The sequence below is a fragment of the Haliotis rubra genome, unplaced genomic scaffold (assembly GCF_003918875.1).
Source record: "Haliotis rubra isolate DU_JTF1 unplaced genomic scaffold, ASM391887v1 Scf385, whole genome shotgun sequence".
Classification (NCBI taxonomy): Eukaryota; Metazoa; Mollusca; class Gastropoda; order Lepetellida; family Haliotidae; genus Haliotis; species Haliotis rubra.
The window spans coordinates 781,300-801,733 of NW_025767063.1; the positions used below are offsets into that span (position 1 = coordinate 781,300).

The 20,434-nt window shown below is 40.5% G+C and overlaps 2 protein-coding genes across 2 annotated transcripts; both read left to right on the forward strand.

Moving 5' to 3' along the window:
- Positions 1-501: 501 nt before the first annotated feature.
- On the forward strand, positions 502-3,909 carry LOC124286525. The gene is made up of 3 exons (XM_046722898.1): positions 502-710; positions 2,896-3,029; positions 3,683-3,909. Exons 1-3 carry the CDS (start codon positions 626-628, stop codon positions 3,869-3,871), a joined length of 408 nt encoding a protein of 135 aa, XP_046578854.1. The 5' UTR covers positions 502-625; the 3' UTR covers positions 3,872-3,909.
- Positions 3,910-10,280: 6,371 nt separating this feature from the next.
- On the forward strand, positions 10,281-19,383 carry LOC124286502 (proteoglycan 4-like). The gene is made up of 9 exons (XM_046722876.1): positions 10,281-10,380; positions 10,791-11,013; positions 11,486-11,643; positions 14,315-14,483; positions 15,155-15,310; positions 15,832-15,984; positions 16,956-17,037; positions 17,445-17,514; positions 17,803-19,383. The coding sequence occupies exons 2-9, from the start codon at positions 10,803-10,805 to the stop codon at positions 19,381-19,383; spliced, it is 2,580 nt and encodes an 859-aa protein (XP_046578832.1). The 5' UTR covers positions 10,281-10,380; positions 10,791-10,802.
- The last annotated feature ends 1,051 nt before the right edge of the window (positions 19,384-20,434 follow it).

Sequence of the window (20,434 nt, forward strand, 5' to 3'; positions counted from 1 at the left end):
CAATACTATGTCTATCCAACAACTCTACTATTTATCAAACAACTTTTCTGTATCCAGTCCCAATCCCCTCTTCCCATCCATTCATTACTCCATCCATCGTAGATCTAACCAATCCTTTCCCATCCATCATCCTCTCTTCCCATCCATCCATTGTAGATCTAACCAATACTTCTTTTCCATCCACCATCCCCTCTTCCCATCCATCCATTACTCCATCCATTGTAGTTCTAACCAATACTTCTTTTCCATCCACCATCCCTCTTCCTTCCATTGTAGATCTTAACTAATCCTCATTTCCCATCCACCATCCCCTCTTCCCATCCATTCATTACTCCACCCATTGTAGATCTAACCAATCCTTTCCCATCCATCCATCTAACTATGAACAAATTGTTTTTTGACTCACCCCTCTTTTTCCCATCTTTCCCTACCATACCCTATCCTCATCCATCCATCCATCCATCCCCCATCCATCCATCCCCCCAACAGTTCTCCAGCTGTTCACCTCTCTATTTGTCTGTGTTTCAGGGATGGACTGTCCTATTGTCCTCACCAGACTAAAACTTCCTGTCTCTGGAAGTCCAAGGATGTCAATGACACGTACAGGACTGGCCTGATCTACTACATGGAGGTTGTCGTGACAACTGGAGACAAGGCAGATGAAGCTGTGCTTGAGATTCAGAACTTTACCATCAGCACAGACAAGCTTGGTATGCATACAACACTTTCCATTCAGAACAGTGTATGAAATAAGGCCCGTCAGACTGCCAAGACGGGCTAGATTTGTGATGGATGATCTAAATTTACAGCTGGCCAGCCAGATGGTCTGGTAAAAGTTTTAGATTACATGTCCCATACATCTGAGTAATAATAATGACTGTTGTGAATAGACTGTTAGACAGTAAATACATGTCTCAGGTTCATTGAATTATTCATTGTAATTAAAAATTTAGTTATATTCTCAGGATTGTCTGATTTAGAATAAACTTACCCAGGGACAGCTGTTTTATGCGATGTAAAAATGTACATCCAGTGTACACAACTGCATGACTTGGATGCATAGAATAATAATAAACATCCCAATGAACTAAAAAAATTAAATATTGCATTGAAAGAATTTCATAGGTGCAAGTTTGAGCTAGTGGGTATAGTTTGAAAATAAATAATCTTTCAGTGGTCGACCTTGTATGAATGTAACCCACTGTGGTAACAAACAGCAAGCAAGAAACCAATACCTTTCTTCAGTTATTATACTACCAGTGTTCGAAATACCTGCCTGCCTGACTGCCCGGGACGGGTTATTTTCAACACGGACTGCCAGATTCTCACATTCACCTGCCCGACAGTCGGGTCTAAACAGCCCTATGGTCTGGCTGAAATTTTTGGGAGTTTCATACCCTGATATTACTGACAAAAAATATTGGAACTAAGAATTTGAATGCAGCTAACGTTGAGGTGGACGTGTGCAATACCGTGGCGTTGCAGCTGAACGCAACATCCAATCACAATGAAATTCCACATGATGCATGAACAACACGTGATGCACACAGAAGCTAAACTGGGTTCTCCTATTGGAGAACTCACAATCACTAATGAAATGCATTGAGGTGAACACATGCTGAAAAATGCCTCTGAGGCAGTATCTCAATGAACAGACAAAATGGAGAATTGTGGGTATGATTGAGGAGGGAACACCACTGTGCCAAGTTGCCTGAATGTTGGATAAATAAAAAAGTGTTATTTCATCAGCACCTGCTATCAATGGGAATTTTGTACAATAAATGGACGACAGAAGTGACTCTATCAAACCTGTCTGAAAGCAAGGCAGTCAAGCTCACCGGGATTGGGATAGGCAGCATGAGACCATTGGCGTTACACCATGTTCTGAGATGAGACCAAAATCAATGACACCTATGACAGAATTATTGACCCTATCACAATGGTGTCATGGTTAAAATCAGCACCTGCTATCAATGGGAATTGGTTCAGCGATATACAATTTTAAATGGCTCCACTGGATAGAATTATCGACAGATTTCAATTCCAAGATGATATCAGACCACACCATTAAAACCGCTTACTCTATCAAACCTGTCTGTCCCCAAAAGCAAGGCAGTCTGACGGAAGGGTGCCTCATCCATCAATCTGGCCCAGTTTGGGGTACAGCTACCCACGGGCACCACACAGAGGCACATCAAAGATTAAGCCCAGATTATTTTTTTGTGGACATTTAGAGGTAGTTTATACTATAATGAAAACTTTGGTTATTTTGCAGCAACATCTAGTATTGAATGTTAGTGAAGGAAGTAGTGAACAAACTTGAAAATACTTGTAGTACTTTTCGTTCCTAACAGATTTGGCATACTTAGCTTTGGAGCACAGATGTCACACTATCTCTTTCATTTTGCCCAAAGATATCTCCCAATACACTACCATGCAATATGCCACCACATCATCTTGTCTCGCTTTACTGAAATAACCTGTGAGTGAGTAAGTTTGAGCAATATTCCACCAATATCACACCAGAAATGGGCTTCACCATTTGTACCAATGTGGGGAATCGATGCTAGGTGTTCAGCATGATACTAGTAAGCAACACTTCAACAACCAGGCTACCCGACCCACCCGACATAACCAAGTAGTACAGATTTACCAATTAAGGTTAACGTTATCATGACAATTCACTTGACAATCATGTTCTAATGTTGAAAATACATTGCAAAAGTTGGGGGATGCAATTTAATCAGGATTAGTGATAGCTTGTTGTTATTGATTATAACTGCCTCAGACATCAGGGAATGCAATTTAATTATGAACAGTGCTAGTTTGTTATTACTGATTGTTGATACTAACGTATGAACAACACATCACTGGCCCACTGTGTTGGTGTTGCAGTGAAGCCTGCGCCTGTGGACAGCCTGACGGTGGTAACCAGGAACCGGACCTGTCTGTCTCTCCAGTGGGAACACAACAAGTCCTACAGGAACATGCTGTACACACTGCATGTGAAGCAGGGCTCCCACCTACAGGTGAATATCCTGGGTCCTTTCTGGGGAGATGCACAGTGATATTTGTTTCACCCGGCAACAAAAACATTTAATGTCTAACTTCAATCATTTGATACATCTTTCTGAACTTGTGTTCACACATAAGCAAGTGTTGAAGAGGTGCCTTTTGTTAATCAGGATTTTAATTTTATTCAACATGTTTCTGAAGCAGTAAGATCAGATGATCAGATGAGGGCATGGTTCATTTCCTTGTGAAGGATTAAATATTTCTTTATGACATTTTGCATTTAAATCAGCCATGTGCTGAACTAGTGCTCTTCAATATTCAGGATTTTTTGTGTTTTCCTCAGATAATAATTCTGATAAATTACAAAAATAGTTGAAAACATTTCTGGCATAAACTTAAAAACCTTTCAGTGTATCTTCAGTAAACTTTCCATATCTACCACGCTAGTAACCTGTGGGTCTCCTCGTGTTTGGAGAAAGTAAGATTATTCATGAATAGACATAAGCAGACAGGGAGTGTGAGGGGTTTAGAAGTTGGATTGGGACTTTTGTTTTAATATTTAGTTTTTCCAGGTTCTAGACTGAAGAAGACAAATGGAAAGAGTCTCTCTGGCTGAGCTATACATCATGTGTGACAATGTACATCAAGTAAACTTTGGAATTTTCAGATTTACAACTACACCAACACTACTAGTGCCACAACCTGTGGACTGCATCCAGGCTTGCTGTATACTCTGGAGGTGGCATGTGTCCCCATTCCCTATGGTTACAGGGAGCCTCATGGCTTCTACAGTCAAGGGATATCTGTTCATGACAGGACTCTGGAAGATGGTGAGTCAGACACTGTACAACTATAGTCTAGAGAGCTTCCCACATAACACTGTACAACTGTAGTCTAGACAGGTTCCCGCATAACACTGTACAACTGTAGTCTAGACAGGTTCCCGCATAACACTGTACAACTGTAGTCTAGAGAGGTTCCCGCATAACACTGTACAACTATAATCTAGAGAGGTTCCTGCATAACACTGTACAACTGTGGTCTAGAGAGGTTCCTGTACAACACTGTACAACTATAGTCTAGAGAGGTTCCCGCATAACACTGTACAACTGTAGTCTAGAGAGGTTCCGGCGTAACACTGTACAACTGTAGTCTAGAGATGTTCCTGCATAACACTGTACAACTGTGGTCTAGAGAGGTTCCCGCATAACACTGAACAACTGTAGTCTAGAGAGGTTCCCGCTTCACACTGTACAACTGTGGTCTAGAGAGGTTCCCGCTTCACACTGTACAACTGTAGTCTAGAGAGGTTCCCGCTTCACACTGTACAACTGTACCTGTATAACACTGTACAACTGTAGTCTAGAGATGTTCCTGCATAACACTGTACAACTGTAGTCTAGAGAGGTTCCCGCATAACACTGTACAACTGTAGTCTAGAGAGGTTCCCGCTTCACACTGTACAACTGTACCCATATAACACTGTACAACTGTAGTCTAGAGAGGTTCCCGTATAACACTGTACAACTATAGTCTAGACAGGTTCCTGTATAACACTGTACAACTGTAGTCTAGACAGGTTCCTGTATAACACTGTACAACTATAGTCTAGAGAGGTTCCTGTATAACACTGTACAACTATAGTCTAGAGAGGTTCCCGTATAACACTGTACAACTGTGGTCTAGAGAGGTTCCTGTATAACACTGTACAACTGTAGTCTAGAGAGGTTCCCGCATAACACTGTACAACTATAGTCAAGAGAGGTTCCTGCATAACACTGTACAACTGTGGTCTAGAAAGGTTCCTGTATAACACTGTACAACTGTAGTCTAGAGAGGTTCCCGCATCACACTGTACAACTGTACCCGTATAACACTGTACAACTGTAGTCTAGAGATGTTCCTGTATAACACTGTACAACTATAGTCTAGAGAGGTTCCTGTATAACACTGTACAACTATAGTCTAGAGAGGTTTCCGCATAACACTGTACAACTGTAGTCTAGAGATGTTCCTGTATAACACTGTACAACTATAGTCTAGAGGTTCCTGTATAACACTGTACAACTATAGTCTAGAGAGGTTCCGGCGTAACACTGTACAACTGTAGTCTAGAGAGGTTCCTGTATAACACTGTACAACTATAGTCTAGAGAGGTTTCCGCATAACACTGTACAACTGTAGTCTAGAGATGTTCCTGTATAACACTGTACAACTGTAGTCTAGAGAGGTTCCTGTATAACACTGTACAACTGTAGTCTAGAGAGGTTCCTGCATAACACTGTACAACTGTAGTCTAGAGAGGTTCCTGTATAACACTGTACAACTGTAGTCTAGAGAGGTTCCTGAATAACACTGTACAACTGTGGTCTAGAGAGGTTCCTGCATCACACTGTACAACTGTAGTCTAGAGAGGTTCCTGTATAACACTGTACAACTGTAGTCTAGAGAGGTTCCTGCATAACACTGTACAACTGTGGTCTAGAGAGATTCCCGTATAACACTGTACAACTATAGTCTAGAGAGGTTCCCTCATAACACTGTACAACTGTAGTCTAGAGAGGTTCCTGTATAACACTGTACAACTGTGGTCTAGAGAGGTTCCTGTATAACACTGTACAACTGTAGTCTAGAGAGGTTCCCTCATAACACTGTACAACTGTAGTCTAGAGAGGTTCCCTCATAACACTGTACAACTGTAGTCTAGAGAGGTTCCCTCATAACACTGTACAACTGTAGTCTAGAGAGGTTCCCTCATAACACTGTACAACTGTAGTCTAGAGAGGTTCCCGCATCACACTGTACAACTGTAGTCTAGAGAGGTTCCCTCATAACACTGTACAACTATAGTCTAGAGAGGTTCCTGTATAACACTGTACAACTGTAGTCTAGAGAGGTTCCTGTATAACACTGTACAACTATAGTCTAGAGAGGTTCCTGTATAACACTGTACAACTGTGGTCTAGAGAGGTTCCTGTATAACACTGTACAACTGTGGTCTAGAGAGGTTCCCGCATAACACTGTACAACTGTAGTCTAGAGAGGTTCCCATATAACACTGTACAACTGTAGTCTAGAGAGGTTCCTGTATAACACTGAACAACTATAGTCTAGAGAGGTTCTGGCATAACACTGTACAACTGTGGTCTAGAGAGGTTCCCTGAACACTGTACAACTGTACACACTGTACAACTGTAGTCTAGAGAGGTTCTGGCATAACACTGTACAACTGTGGTCTAGAGAGGTTCTGGCATAACACTGTACAACTGTAGTCTAGAGAGGTTCCTGTATAACACTGTACAACTATAGTCTAGAGAGGTTCCCGCATAACACTGTACAACTGTAGTCTAGAGAGGTTCCTGTATAACACTGTACAACTGTAGTCTAGAGAGGTTCCCATATAACACTGTACAACTGTAGTCTAGAGAGGTTCTGGCATAACACTGTACAACTGTGGTCTAGAGATGTTCCTGTATAACACTGTACAACTTTAGTCTAGAGAGGTTCCCTCATAACACTGTACAACTGTAGTCTAGAGAGGTTCCTGCATAACACTGAACAACTGTGGTCTAGAGAGGTTCCTGTATAACACTGTACAACTGTAGTCTAGAGAGGTTCCCGTATAACACTGTACAACTGTAGTCTAGAGAGGTTCCTGCATAACACTGTACAACTGTGGTCTAGAGAGGTTCCTGTATAACACTGTACAACTATAGTCTAGAGAGGTTCCCGTATAACACTGTACAACTGTAGTCTAGAGAGGTTCCTGCATAACACTGTACAACTGTAGTCTAGAGAGGTTCCTGCATAACACTGTACAACTATAGTCTAGAGAGGTTCCCGTATAACACTGTACAACTGTAGTCTAGAGAGGTTCTGGCATAACACTGTACAACTGTAGTCTAGAGAGGTTCCTGTATAACACTGTACAACTGTATTCTAGAGAGGTTCCTGCATAACACTGTACAACTATAGTCTAGAGAGGTTCCTGTATAACACTGTACAACTGTAGTCTAGAGAGGTTCCTGCATAACACTGTACAACTGTAGTCTAGAGAGGTTCCTGCATAACACTGTACAACTGTAGTCTAGAGAGGTTCCCGTCATAACACTGTACAACTGTAGTCTAGAGAGGTTCCTGCATAACACTGTACAACTGTGGTCTAGAGAGGTTCCTGTATAACACTGTACAACTGTAGTCTAGAGAGGTTCCTGTATAACACTGTACAACTGTAGTCTAGAGAGGTTCCTGCATAACACTGTACAACTGTAGTCTAGAGAGGTTCCCGTATAACACTGTACAACTGTAGTCTAGAGAGGTTCCTGCATAACACTGTACAACTGTGGTCTAGAGAGGTTCCCGTATAACACTGTACAACTGTAGTCTAGAGAGGTTCCTGCATAACACTGTACAACTGTAGTCTAGAGAGGTTCCCGTATAACACTGTACAACTTTAGTCTAGAGAGGTTCCGGCGTAACACTGTACAACTGTAGTCTAGAGAGGTTCCTGCATAACACTGTACAACTGTGGTCTAGAGAGGTTACTGTGTAGCATGCTCTCTGTGGTATAATCTTATTCATCATTTCAAAATGTCTGACACAGAAGGCCACAATTGTTTAGTCAGATCATGAATGTTGGTCTGTCTTTGTATCAACATATTCTACATTGTATGCAAGGAATGCAACGAAAATGGTCTTGCTTCTGCTGATTTGGTTGATGTTGTTATATTGAGTGAGGACAAGGGTACAGATAAGCTGCGTATCTGCGTAAATTACGCAAATATTCAATCCCTATTAAGTCTATTGCACACAAGTATGCTTGAGTGAGTGAGTTTAGTTTTATGCCACACTCAGCAGTATTCCAGCTATATGGCGGCGGTCTGTAAATAATCGAGTCTTGACCAGACAATCCAGGAATCAACAGCATGAACATCAAGTACACTTGAATTTTTGTAAATACTCAAAAACTGATCTTAGATGCGTGCATACAAAACTGTCAAATATGAGCTTGCGCGCTGGTGAATTAGTTCCTGTCACCAAACCTACTAGAATTTGGAGTAAGCAGCCAATGTGCTACAGATGGAGGTTACTGAGGATAGATAAAATAACAGAGGTATATTGAGAGGTTCTATTTCAACACATAGCTTGGCAACTTGCAGTCTTTCTTATCGTTTCTCATATTACACATCAAATATGAATAACAAACACATAAACCAACATTTGAACTTTAATATTTTTGTACAATGGAAAATGGCAAAACATCCAATTGAGTTTGAGTGAAGTGGGTACAATTGTTTTGATTACTCAAAGGAAAATTAGAATACCCAACTGAGATGAACACAAGCGAGTACATAACTCAATGACCCAAAAGGTTATCTGTAGCCCTGGTGAGGATGACTCAATTATTGTCCAAGGTGGCCTTAAATTGGTCAGGAGGCAGTCAGTGATGACCCCAAATTCTGGTAATATTTAAGATAAAACACATTCTTTTGAAAAAAGTAGGGTGTAATGAGCACAAGGTGTCACAACTATTGATATTTTATATCTTTCACCGGGACATCTTACTTTGATTTGCATTACTCACTGGCCAGAGAGCTCTAATGTCCATTACATTATTTCTCATGAAACGTCAAACTTCCAATGTCAGCATGGTTCATTCCATCTCATTCTTCCTGCAATGTAGCACCAAAGTTGTTCAGAGTGGTCAGTGGTTGTTGACAATGATGTACGCACCATCCAAGAACATCCCAGACATGTTTAAAATTGACAAGTCACAATACAAGCTGTGTGCATACAACAATGTCCCTGTCCCAGATGACACCACCTGTGCCTCCAGTATGTACTGTCAGTGACACACCTTACTCTAACACCTGTAGCTTGGTGAAGCTCATCTCCAAGCACCTCAGCCACAGTTTTGTAACACTGTCATTCTGATGAAATGGTCTTATGCACCAGTGGCGCCCTTGTTTGACCACATTGACATCTGTCATCATTGACTCATCAATGTTATTTGTCTGTCGATATTGTGATTGTAATTTGTGAAACGTTAAGAGCTCGTGTCACTTTGCTCTTGTTCCAGCTTCCAACATGCCAACTGCACAGAACTGTCCCTGACGTGACAGATGCTGCATGCAAAAATTGATCAACTCAGTTTCAAACAATATCAGAACAACTTTCAGTCTGCTTTCTATTACAGGAATGTACTGACATGTTTCACTGAAAATTTCAAAGTTTACCCTGACCATATTCATATGCATATCATGGAAAACACTTACATAAAATTGGCATGTTTACACTAACTTAATAACACATGAATGGAATAATAATTTTCTAAATCCATGTTCAATCATACAACTTGGTTCCTAAATAATATCATCCCATATTGGAATATCCCCAACCTTTTAATAGTTTATGTTATACCTGAAATATCAGGGTCTGTGGTTGAGTACGGCATATTGCCATAAAAAATATCCAAGGGCATAATGCTTCTAGTGGATAAAGATTAAAACATTATGTAACACGCTACTTTTACTACATTAATAGTATTCACATGTTGGGGAAGCTAGAGCACCTGATTGTTAAACCCCATACAGATTACTGCATGACATGATATCATATCACGATAGCATCCCGGATGACATTCAGCTTGTCATGTCACAATCATACCATGGCAGATCAATAATAGAAAATATCTATATATATCTTGTGTTCTATTCTCACAGTCTCCAGCAATCCATTCTTGTCAGACATGTTATTAAATGAATTATTGAGTACAGGTTTGAAAGCCCTGTCTTTTTCATGTCAATGTTATAACAAGTTTAAAATCAAATGAATTAGACATATTGTGTGTCAATGATCCTTGGGCTTCAGTCACAGCTTTGATTGGTCAAGAGTACCATTACTATTTTGATGAAATTTTGTGCAAAATTAATCAATAAATAAGTTCAGGTATGCAAAGAACATGTTATATTACAAGAGTGTAACAACAGTATTAACTTGCATAATTCAATATGGATTTGTTGACACTCTTTTTCCAAAGATTGATCATAATGAGAAGATATACAAAGGTTGTCGGTTTGGCTTATGTACTGGACATACCATTTTGATACTGATTTTAAGGGTCAAGTTAGGACCAGGGCTTATTCTATGAGATAGGCTTATCTATGGTCACATGTGGTAATTACTGCCATGATATAGCTGAGCGTGGCACTGAGCAACATTCAGCATTGTCTGTTATAGTACTATAGGCAGTGGTGCATGTGTTATTCAGTGCCAAGTGGGGTTCCTGGTGTTGAGATCAGCAGCTTCAGATACCACAGGTGCAGCTCTCAGACCTCTGACTGTGAGGTCACCATCTACTGGCAGGTATACACAAGGCTTTATGATAATGTTTCTCCTGATAAAGGAGTAATAATATAGTCATATTCTTTACAGTAAAGAAGTTTACATCAATACATTTTCCCCTTTCAAAATGCCATTCAAAGACATTAAGATACAAAAGGAAAGAGAGACAACAAACATGTTAATTCTATAAATGATATCTAAACCTTTTCACAAAATTACCATACCCATGTTCGTTGGTTTCACCTAAGCTGTACACCTGAGAGACATGTATCTCCTTGGCACTTTTGTCTGCATGAAAGTGAGACACTGTGATGTAACTGATATATTCACTCTCACTTTCTTTTTTCCATTGTTGTGATATTGCTGGAATATTGCCAACAGTTGAATAAACTCTACGCAATCGCTTATTCAATGTCTTCTTAAACCAACAGCCAGTTCCAAAAATGGAGTGTAATGGGGAGATAACTCAGTACCAGGTGACGCAGATCGACACAGAGTCGGGTCAGATGCAGGAGTTTGAGGTGGAAGGGTCAGACACATCACTTGACCTTGGGGTCAAGAAGGTCAGACAGTACTTGATCAAATTGAAGGCCAGGACTCTGGTTGGATATTCGGAACATTATACATCTCTGGTGATTCCAGCATACCAAGACAGTAAGCAAATGATTTTTTGAAAGTTCTGTAGACATCTCCAGTGGCTCATATACGAAAATCCACACGGATAAAAAAATCATCTATGATTCATCAATTACAAATTCCCTTACAAAGGCATTTTTGCTCAACACAAGAAACAATCATGCTGCACTTATCAGAGCTTATGCATCTTTCTTCCCTCCTCTCATTGCCGTAATCTTGTGATCAGGCAATCAGTAAATGTTAAAGCAGACGGTACATTATTATTACAGGCTTATTACACATGTATAGCTTTGTGCTACCTGGGTTCATGTTGTCCCTGGGGTGGTGGGGTAGCCTAGTGGTTAAGGCGTTGGCTCGTCATGCCAAAGACACAGGTTTGATTCCCCACATGGGCACAATGTGTAAAGACCATTGATATTGCTGGAATATTGCTAAAAGTGGAGTAAAAACTAAAACTCACTCACTCATGTTGTCCCTTGACATATTACAGAGTTGCCTCCCCCTACTAACATCTTGGTTGAGGCCGAGGGTTCTGTTCTGTACATCAGCTGGGGTCCCCCAGAACTCTCCCAGAACTCCCCCGAGGAGCGGATCCTTGGGTACACACTGTACTACTGTACTGGCTCCAAGTTCACATACAAATGTGAGGTAAGAAGTGAATAAACAGCTACACAGGCTGGTTAAAATTGCAGTTTGTTCTAAGATATCTGTGTGCACGAGCACGCTTGTACATGAAAATTGACATCAAATTTCTTTCAAATAAAGAAGCATTGTCATTGGACTAGTTGTTTATTTTGGGGATAGGGAGAGGGGTCATAGAAAAACTGTTACTTGCTTTTGTGGTGGTGGAGGAAGACAAAATAGTAGATGGATAAGGGGCATTAAAAATGTTACATAAAACTGGAGGGGAGCTTTTTAATGTAATTTCTTTTAAACAAATAAGTTATCTATTTCAACATTATCTAGCGACTGGTCATTTACTATGGGGTCAGTAGGGGGAAGGGGCATTAAAAAAGTTGGAGGGGAGCATTGTAATACAGCCCTAAGGCCATTAACTCCATTAATTCACATGCTTAAAATACCAAGGATGTTGCTGGTGTTGAATACAATGGGCTACTTGGGTTATAGAACACTGATTATTCTAAACTATTAACACTATGTACAGTAACGTAGGTGTTCAAAAGAAAGATCTACTTGGGTTACAGAACACCCATTATTCTAACCTATAAACACTATGTATTATAAGTAACACAAAAAGGTATTGTGCTTCATTGGGACATTTGGAACGACATCCTGAAGGCTGTTTCCATCATGTGGGGGTTTCAATGGGCCTCGACTGTTAACGCAGATGGTGGTCACAGCTGATGCTGACATTGTTAATTGAGTTGTTACTTTTTGCCCCTTTAGGGCATGCGACTCTGTCTCCTGTTACCCAGTATGGTTTGTCAATAAATCTGGGCACCATTGGACCAAATAACCTTAGCGCTTCGACAGTTGTCTGTGTTAAGGTATGGGGTTAAGGTATGGGGTTTATGACCACCTGAGCACTAAGATCGCTTTGTACAACAGTGCCCTGATATTATAAAACACTGATCAGGTGAATGACCAAATTTTAAGATGCTATCTTTAATAACACATTTACACTACTTTATATATGCAGCACAGTTCATTCTTTACTCTAGTCGGCATAGGTTATAGGGTATCAGCTGAACTCGAGGAAATGTTGTATGGAAATCTTTATCTAAATGCTATGTCTTGGATGTAGGCCTATCAGTTCAGTCAACACTTTACAAGTGGTGGTTTGAATCTTAGCTGGAATTCTCACTGTTGGTATCTCAAGTTTGACAACAGAAGAAAATAGTAACATTTTCAGTTTTTTATCTGCCTCATAAGATAAAAACAAACCCATCAACATATTAGCAGATGAGACAGTACTATGACATTACAAAATTTAGTTTCTGGTGAAAACAATATTTTTGTTAAATTCTGGTCATCATTACAATTATTATATTGAAAAGTTGATTTATGTAACTTTACCTTATTTACTGCACATTGTAAAGGTCACTGTATTTCATGCACCTCATATATGTCAAATTGTGTGTGTATATACTGCTGTAAATGACAAACCAAACTGTAAATTTGTAAACATGAAAACAAAAAAATATTAGCAAAGGAGGCTATGGGCTTTATCTATACTTACTACAGCTTATTAACATCCAAATAATAAAATAGTTTGTACACAAATCCAAATTGTATGATGTTTGAACTCTTATCCATTTTAATGGCAGATCTGACCTCTTCTTGAAATATATCTTTTTTTCCAATCCATCTTACAAGATACCTTTTTAAATCTATATGTAAACATCATAAATACACACAGCCTACTCTGTGAACTGAGAGACAGAATTCTATCAATGGTTCTCTGTGTACTTGTGAAAAGACTTGAAAGAAATCTGGTTTAGGAATTTGTAGGTCAACTCTCAAATTCAAACCTCACTTTCTACCCCAGGCCTGAAACCCCATAAAATATTTATGAATTAGCTGACTAGATCCAGACTGAGACAATATGATAATGATTATATTATCATCTAGAAACACATGACTAGTAGCTGCAGGCATGATTTGATTTGTATGATGGCTGAAGGCAACTACAAACAATCCTTATTGATATACCACATGAAGACACTGAAGTGAGTCTCTAACCGGCATTTTAATGACAGATTTTATTCATTACTTGGTAAACTTTTTATGTGCAAAAATTCTTGTTGGTAGGTGAAGACTAACAAATTTAGACAAGTTTTATTTTTGTTGATTCTCCATAAAGTCAATTATGGAGCAAGAGAGCAGTGTTTTCTTCTTTGATTGGCATTCTAGAAGTTGGGTAGATGAAGAATGAGGACTATTTTTATGGATATACAACTTCTTTATTTTATATAGGCGACGTTTCAACATAGATTCTAATGTCTAAATGGAGATGTGGCAGTCACAACCATCAACAGACTAAGTCACCACTTGCTGGACAACGACATTAGAATCTATGTTGAAACGTCGCCTATATAGAATAAAGAAGTTGTATATCCATAAAAATAGTCCTCATTCTTCAAGAGAGCAGTGCTTATAAGTCAGTTCATCTCACCATTTTACGTTTTGATATTTTATGATAGATATCTGCCATATATATTTTTTAACTTCTTTATAATTTTCATACAATAGATAGCATCAACACACAAACTTCCCTTTACATCAACATGGTGATAACCTATCAGCACGATAGCATGTGCCTCATCCTGTGGTGATCGGGTAAAAAATTTATTTTCAGGATCCTGTTCAGTGGCTCCACCTTCCCAACAATCAGACATCCTTCCAGTGGACAGTGCCTGGTGGTGACCTTGACAACAAGATGATTGGAATCTCTGTAGAGATGGAGACATCCAGACAGAAAGTCAGCAGTGGCCTGTTATGGAATCAGTGTGTGTACAGGCAGAAGGGTGAGTGCTTGACACAATGTCTTATATAAATAGTAACGTTCATGAACAGAGGTGAGGTGGGGATTAATATTGCATGTGTAAAGAAATGGGTTGGTGGGGGTAGGGGTTGTTTGTACCAGTGCAGACATATGACAGATTCATAGTGCTTGCCTGAGTTCTTTAGCTCACAGCAATACTGCATTATATACTGGCAGAATGTCAATAATCAAGTCTGGACAAACTGGACAAGACAATCTAGTGATCAATGTAATGAGCAACACTTCACACTGTTTTTGTATGACATGCCATCAACCAAGAAACGTTCATGTTTGAACTCAAATGTTTAGAACTCAGCTCTCAGAGCTCAAATCAAACAATTTGACTGTTAGAATGCAACTGCTAGTATTCAGCTGTGTCAGAGTACACAAGTCAGAACCTATTCAGAGAATGCTGTTCATCTGTAGCTGTGTCCCTGCATCATGCAGTGTTGTGTGGTCAGTGACTGCCCAGACCTGTATGTCTTTTCCTTTGAGCACTTCCAGATACTAGTGGTGACACCTACTGGATACTGCAGCCTTACATCACACCTGTAATGGCAGCTATGCTTACACATCTTAAATCTGGATCTATAAAGATCAAACTGGCCTCTGTTATATCATCCAAACCTTTCTCTACCTTCCATTATATTTCAGATCTTCTTCCTCCACATAATGTCCGTTTTTCACGCAAACAGCCTGACAATGGCCTCCAAGTTGACTGGGACAAGTTTGTGTGTGCAGAAGACCCTGTATATGTCAGCCACTTCGTGTTGTCTTACTGCGTCACCAACAGTCAGGCTGAATGTGCAGGTTGGTGCATAGGTGGATCGAGAAGGGAGTGCAGGGGTGTGCATCCCCCCCTTTTGTCCTTTCATTGCTATCATATAGTTATTTCATGAGCTTAAGGGGCAGTGGGGTAGCCTAGTGGTTAAAGTATTCGCTTGTCAATTACCCACATGAGTACAATGTGTGGAGATTATTTCCAGTGTCCCCCTCCATGATATTGCTGGAATATTGCTAAACTGGCATAAAACCCAACTCACTCACTCACTATTTCATGACCTCAGAACTGATGATATTATGAAATTACTACATTTGTATAAATGACATAGATGTAATTTTAGGGCCCACAGTGAACCAGATTTGTCTAATTATCTATGTGTATCTTATGAGGCAACAGTGAACCAACTATCCAACAAGCACTATTCACCTTACAGGCCCCACAGTCAACCTGACTTAAGTATCAATCTTTATGTAAGTTATTCTCCTCAATGTGGACCTAACTGTATTTAGGGTGATTTGAGGAGACTGATGTTTGTCAGTATTTTCAGATCCACCTTTGCAAGTCAACGTGTCCAACAAAGATGTGAGCCACATAATCCAGGGACTGTCAGCAGGAGTGAAGTACAGGGTGACTCTCCGGGCGGTGTCCAGGACAGGGGAGGGGCCAGACAGCGACCCTATCATCAAAAAGGTGACAAAAGGTAATGCCGACTGAAACCAAGTTATCTAGTTACTGTAACTTTGTCTTGTCTACATGCCATAACAAGTGCATGAATTAAAACATGTTAACTTATGTTGTTGCATACACATTTAACAAGTCAGAGGAAGGTGCTTGCACTGAAAGCTGCAACTGTCTATATAAGCAGGGTTGGAGAGGGAGAGTTAGGCATAATCAAGGTTTGCATCCCAGTTTAGGCTGATGTAACCGTTATGTGACTGGAATACTGGTCAAAGCCATTCAACCTGACACACTCACTCACTAAATAGCTTGCCTGTGCTTCATGATTAAGGATAAGGAAAATAGTATAACAACATCATTTATGTAACAAAGTTGGTTAGCTTGCCTGTGCATTTTGATAAGTGGTAAGGGAAGTAGTACAACAGTATCAGTTATCTTTAATATTGTTAGCAGTGCATTGTGATTATTAATAAGGAAAGTAGTAGAATAACAATATCAGTTATCGACTCAAGTTTGTAGTTACCTGCTTTCAGTTATAAGCTTTATCAGAACATAGCCAGCAATATCATATATGTACTTGTTGTACCCAGGAAAATACTCTTGTTATTTAGTTACATGTGACATTTTTCCTCAATAATCACCCTAGGCCCCCTAAAAATTGACATTGCTTATTTTCACCATACAAAGCAAGTTAAATCTGCTGTCGGAGATTGAGCAAGGGGAAGGAAATTAGTTACATTTCAAAGAAACATTTCAGAGTATAGCTACCAGGCAACTGTACACCCGCTGCAGGTTTTCTGGAAAATATATGTGTAATATACACATAAAAAGATGGAATGTGTTCATTTTTTTAAATATTACAGGGCACTTACAAAGATTACTTGCATATTAGCAAAGACGTTGCAAGGTCCTAGGACACATAATACTGCTTGAGTTTACTCCCTGTACAGACACCTTTTAGTTTGTAACTGTGACACTGGTTTCTACTTTCAGCTGCAGGTTACATGTGGGTGGTGGTGCTGGTAGTGGTGCTGGTACTTGTCCTCATGGTGTTGGTCTTTTGTGTTTGCTACTGGTGAGTAGATGTGATGCAAGATTGCTATGGCAGGTTCCCAAGCCTTTAGGTTGTTCTTACTGATGATGCATAGAAGTGTATTACTGGTAATAGATTTGTTTGTCGGTGTCTATGGAAGGAGTTTGAGAGACAGAAATACATTTCAACAGACAAATGTGTAGAGATTTGTGATAGGAGTAAGACAGACAAATGTGCATTCACAGATACATTTGTAGACATTTGTGAAAGGAATATGAGAGACTGACAGGAACATTAACAGATATATTGGTAGGGATCTTTGACCATGTGTATGGAGATGTCTCGTAGAGAAAACCAGAGAGCATGTCTATACAGATTTGTGCATGTGTTGTTTATACCACACATTTTTGCACACCTTGTGTTTAAAGCCAGTCTGTTTGTATCTGCAGGAAGGTACGCAAGGTGACAAAGAAAGGATTCTACTTGCCTGTCGAAATGCCTGAGTTTCCTCCATCACAGGTGTGTACTAGATATATGTATACTAATGTCCATGTGGCAGTGATACAGCTATTCTGAGAAACGGCTTGGTCACTTTCGTTGAATCATGGAGGCTATTAATTTCTTGATTACTGTATCATATCGACTCAACAAATATCCATTTGTGTTAGAGCTTGAGTGATTTAAGTGTTGAGTATGCACCAGGTTTTAAACAAAGACAATCACTACAGGAAGATGAAGCCAAATCTGCCTCTTCATCATCTTTTACCTCTGTCCTTCTATCAGTTGTATATGTTGTCTGTTTTACAGATTACTGCAAGTATTGGGCAACATGAATGTAATCCAAATGCCGTAGTTGAAGATAACAACAACAATTCAACAAAGAGGGATGTGTGTGTCTTTCCTGAGACAGTTTTTCTGTCACACATGGAACATCAGGATCAGAGTTCTACTTCTGGATCAAGAGCAAAGAGCCACATGAAGCTACACAGAGAAGAGGGAAGCTCTTCAGATGCAAGTGCAAAATTGTCCTCAACGGGAAACAAATCTGTAGAAACTTATTCAAAGGTAGACTTGCCAAGCGTGTGTACAAACGCAGATAACATGTCTGCCTGTCTGTCCAATCAGGACTGCCTAATTTCTGGACAGAATTATTCACCCGAGATGGAGGTTCAACTTGGGTTTATGTTTGCTTCATCACCATTTCCATTCCATGTCCTCAAAACTCAGTCACCCACGCTCCCCACTCTGCCACCCACACTCCACCCTCAGTCACTCAAACCCCACAATCAGCCACCCACACCATACATTCAACCACACACACCCAAAACTCAGTCACCATCACCCCCCGGTCTGTCACCCACACCCCACAGTCAGCCAACCACACCATACATTCAGCCACCCACACCCCCAACTCACTCACCCACACCCAACATTCAGTCAGCCACACCTCACACACTGTCACCCACACCCAATGCTAAGCCACCCACACCCTACCCTCAGTCACCAACACCCCACACACCGCTATCCACACCCAACACACAGTCACCCACACCCCATGCTCAGCCACCCACACCCCATGCTCAGTCACCCACACCCCACACACCGTTATCCACACCCAACATACAGTCACCCACACCTCAGCCACCCACATCCCACCCTCAGTCACCCACACACCCCGCTCTGTCACCCACACCCCACAGTCAGCCACCCACACCATACATTCAGCCACCCACACCCCACGCTCAGCCACCCACACCCCACCCTCAGTCATCCACACCCTACACACCATCATCTACACCTCACACACCGTCATCACCCACACCCAAAGCTCAGCCTCCCACACCCCACTCTCAGCCACCCACACCCCACTCTCAGTCACCCACACCCTACCAACCATCATCTACACCTCACACACCGTCATCACCCACACCCAAAGCTCAGCCACCCACACCCCACCCTCAGTCACCCACACCCCACACACCATTACCCACATTTAACACACAGTCACCCACACTCCCCACTCAATCAAACACACGTAATTCTTTTACCACAGACCCTTTCTCACTTGCTCATCTTCCCACTGGCCCATCTACACAACCCCAAACTCCTCCTACTGTTACAAGAGCCTATCTATCAAACCCCTTTGTCCCTCCTTCACATTCACAAGCTCCTCATAATGTTATCACCCACCAATTGTCAAACCCTTTCCAACCCTTCACCTCACCCACACAGTCACAAGCCACTACAGCTATTGCCACATGTCTCCCACCCAGCTGTCCCCCTGCCACACCCCTACCATCATGCACCCCCACCCAAGCTCCCTGTGCAGGGTATGTGAGCCATGAGGAAGCTCTGAATCTGTGTCAAGCCAAGAATCATCATGAATGATGAAACAGATACCCGATAGTCATTCCTGGACAAGTGGGCCATCTTACAGGTTGCCAAAATACACAGCTGGGCCTGGTTCTTCAAAGCGATCGTAGCGCTAAGATGATTTACATAGATTTACGACTCCGCTACAATCGCTTTGAGGAACGGGCCCTGAACTTTTTCTTACATCATATATTCACTTACCAAATGGTATATGTTCATTTTCTTTATATCACCATCTGCATCTATAGAAATGAAATCAGCCAGACCCATCACATGTGTAGTTTAGAAAGTTTAAGGCCAGCAACAGGCTGTTTCTGTCTCGGATGGTAGGGCAGGCAATTACTTAAAGTATGCCGTCTGTAATACCCTTCTTGGAAAAAAATGTTGAAACCGTGTCTGGAGTAGAACTCAGAAAGTGTTGTAATGAGGACCATACAAAATGATCAGAACAAAAGAACTGCATTCTTATTAAAATTTACACATAGAAGAATAAACTGTATTTAGATTTCTGAGCATCAACAAGCCACAAGTTGTTCTAACTGTTGTTATCTCATCTCTTTCGTGGGCATTTGGTTGGTTGATGCAGAGGTTACCATCAATATTTCTGTACATCATACCCTAATATTCATAACCTAGATTACATTTGACATTGTGCATAGACAATCATGATACAATGTCATATCATTTCACTGTAGAGCATAAGAACTTGTGACTTCCCTGTCATAGCCTTTGTAGACAGTAATATATTGACTAAAACTTTCTTAGATAATGTATATACACCCTAAAACTTTCCTTTATATTAATATACACATGCACACACATCCTTAGATATTGATACACTGACTAAATCTTTCTTAGATATTGGTACATTGACAAAAGCTTTCTTCAATATTGATACACTGACAACGCTTTCTTAGATATGGTACACTGACTAAACCTTTCTTTGATATTGATACATCGACAAAAGCTTTCTTAAATATTGATACACTGACTAAACCTTTCTTAGATATTGATACACTGACTAAAGTGTTGTTAGTAATTTACTGACCTAAGATACTGGCAAATA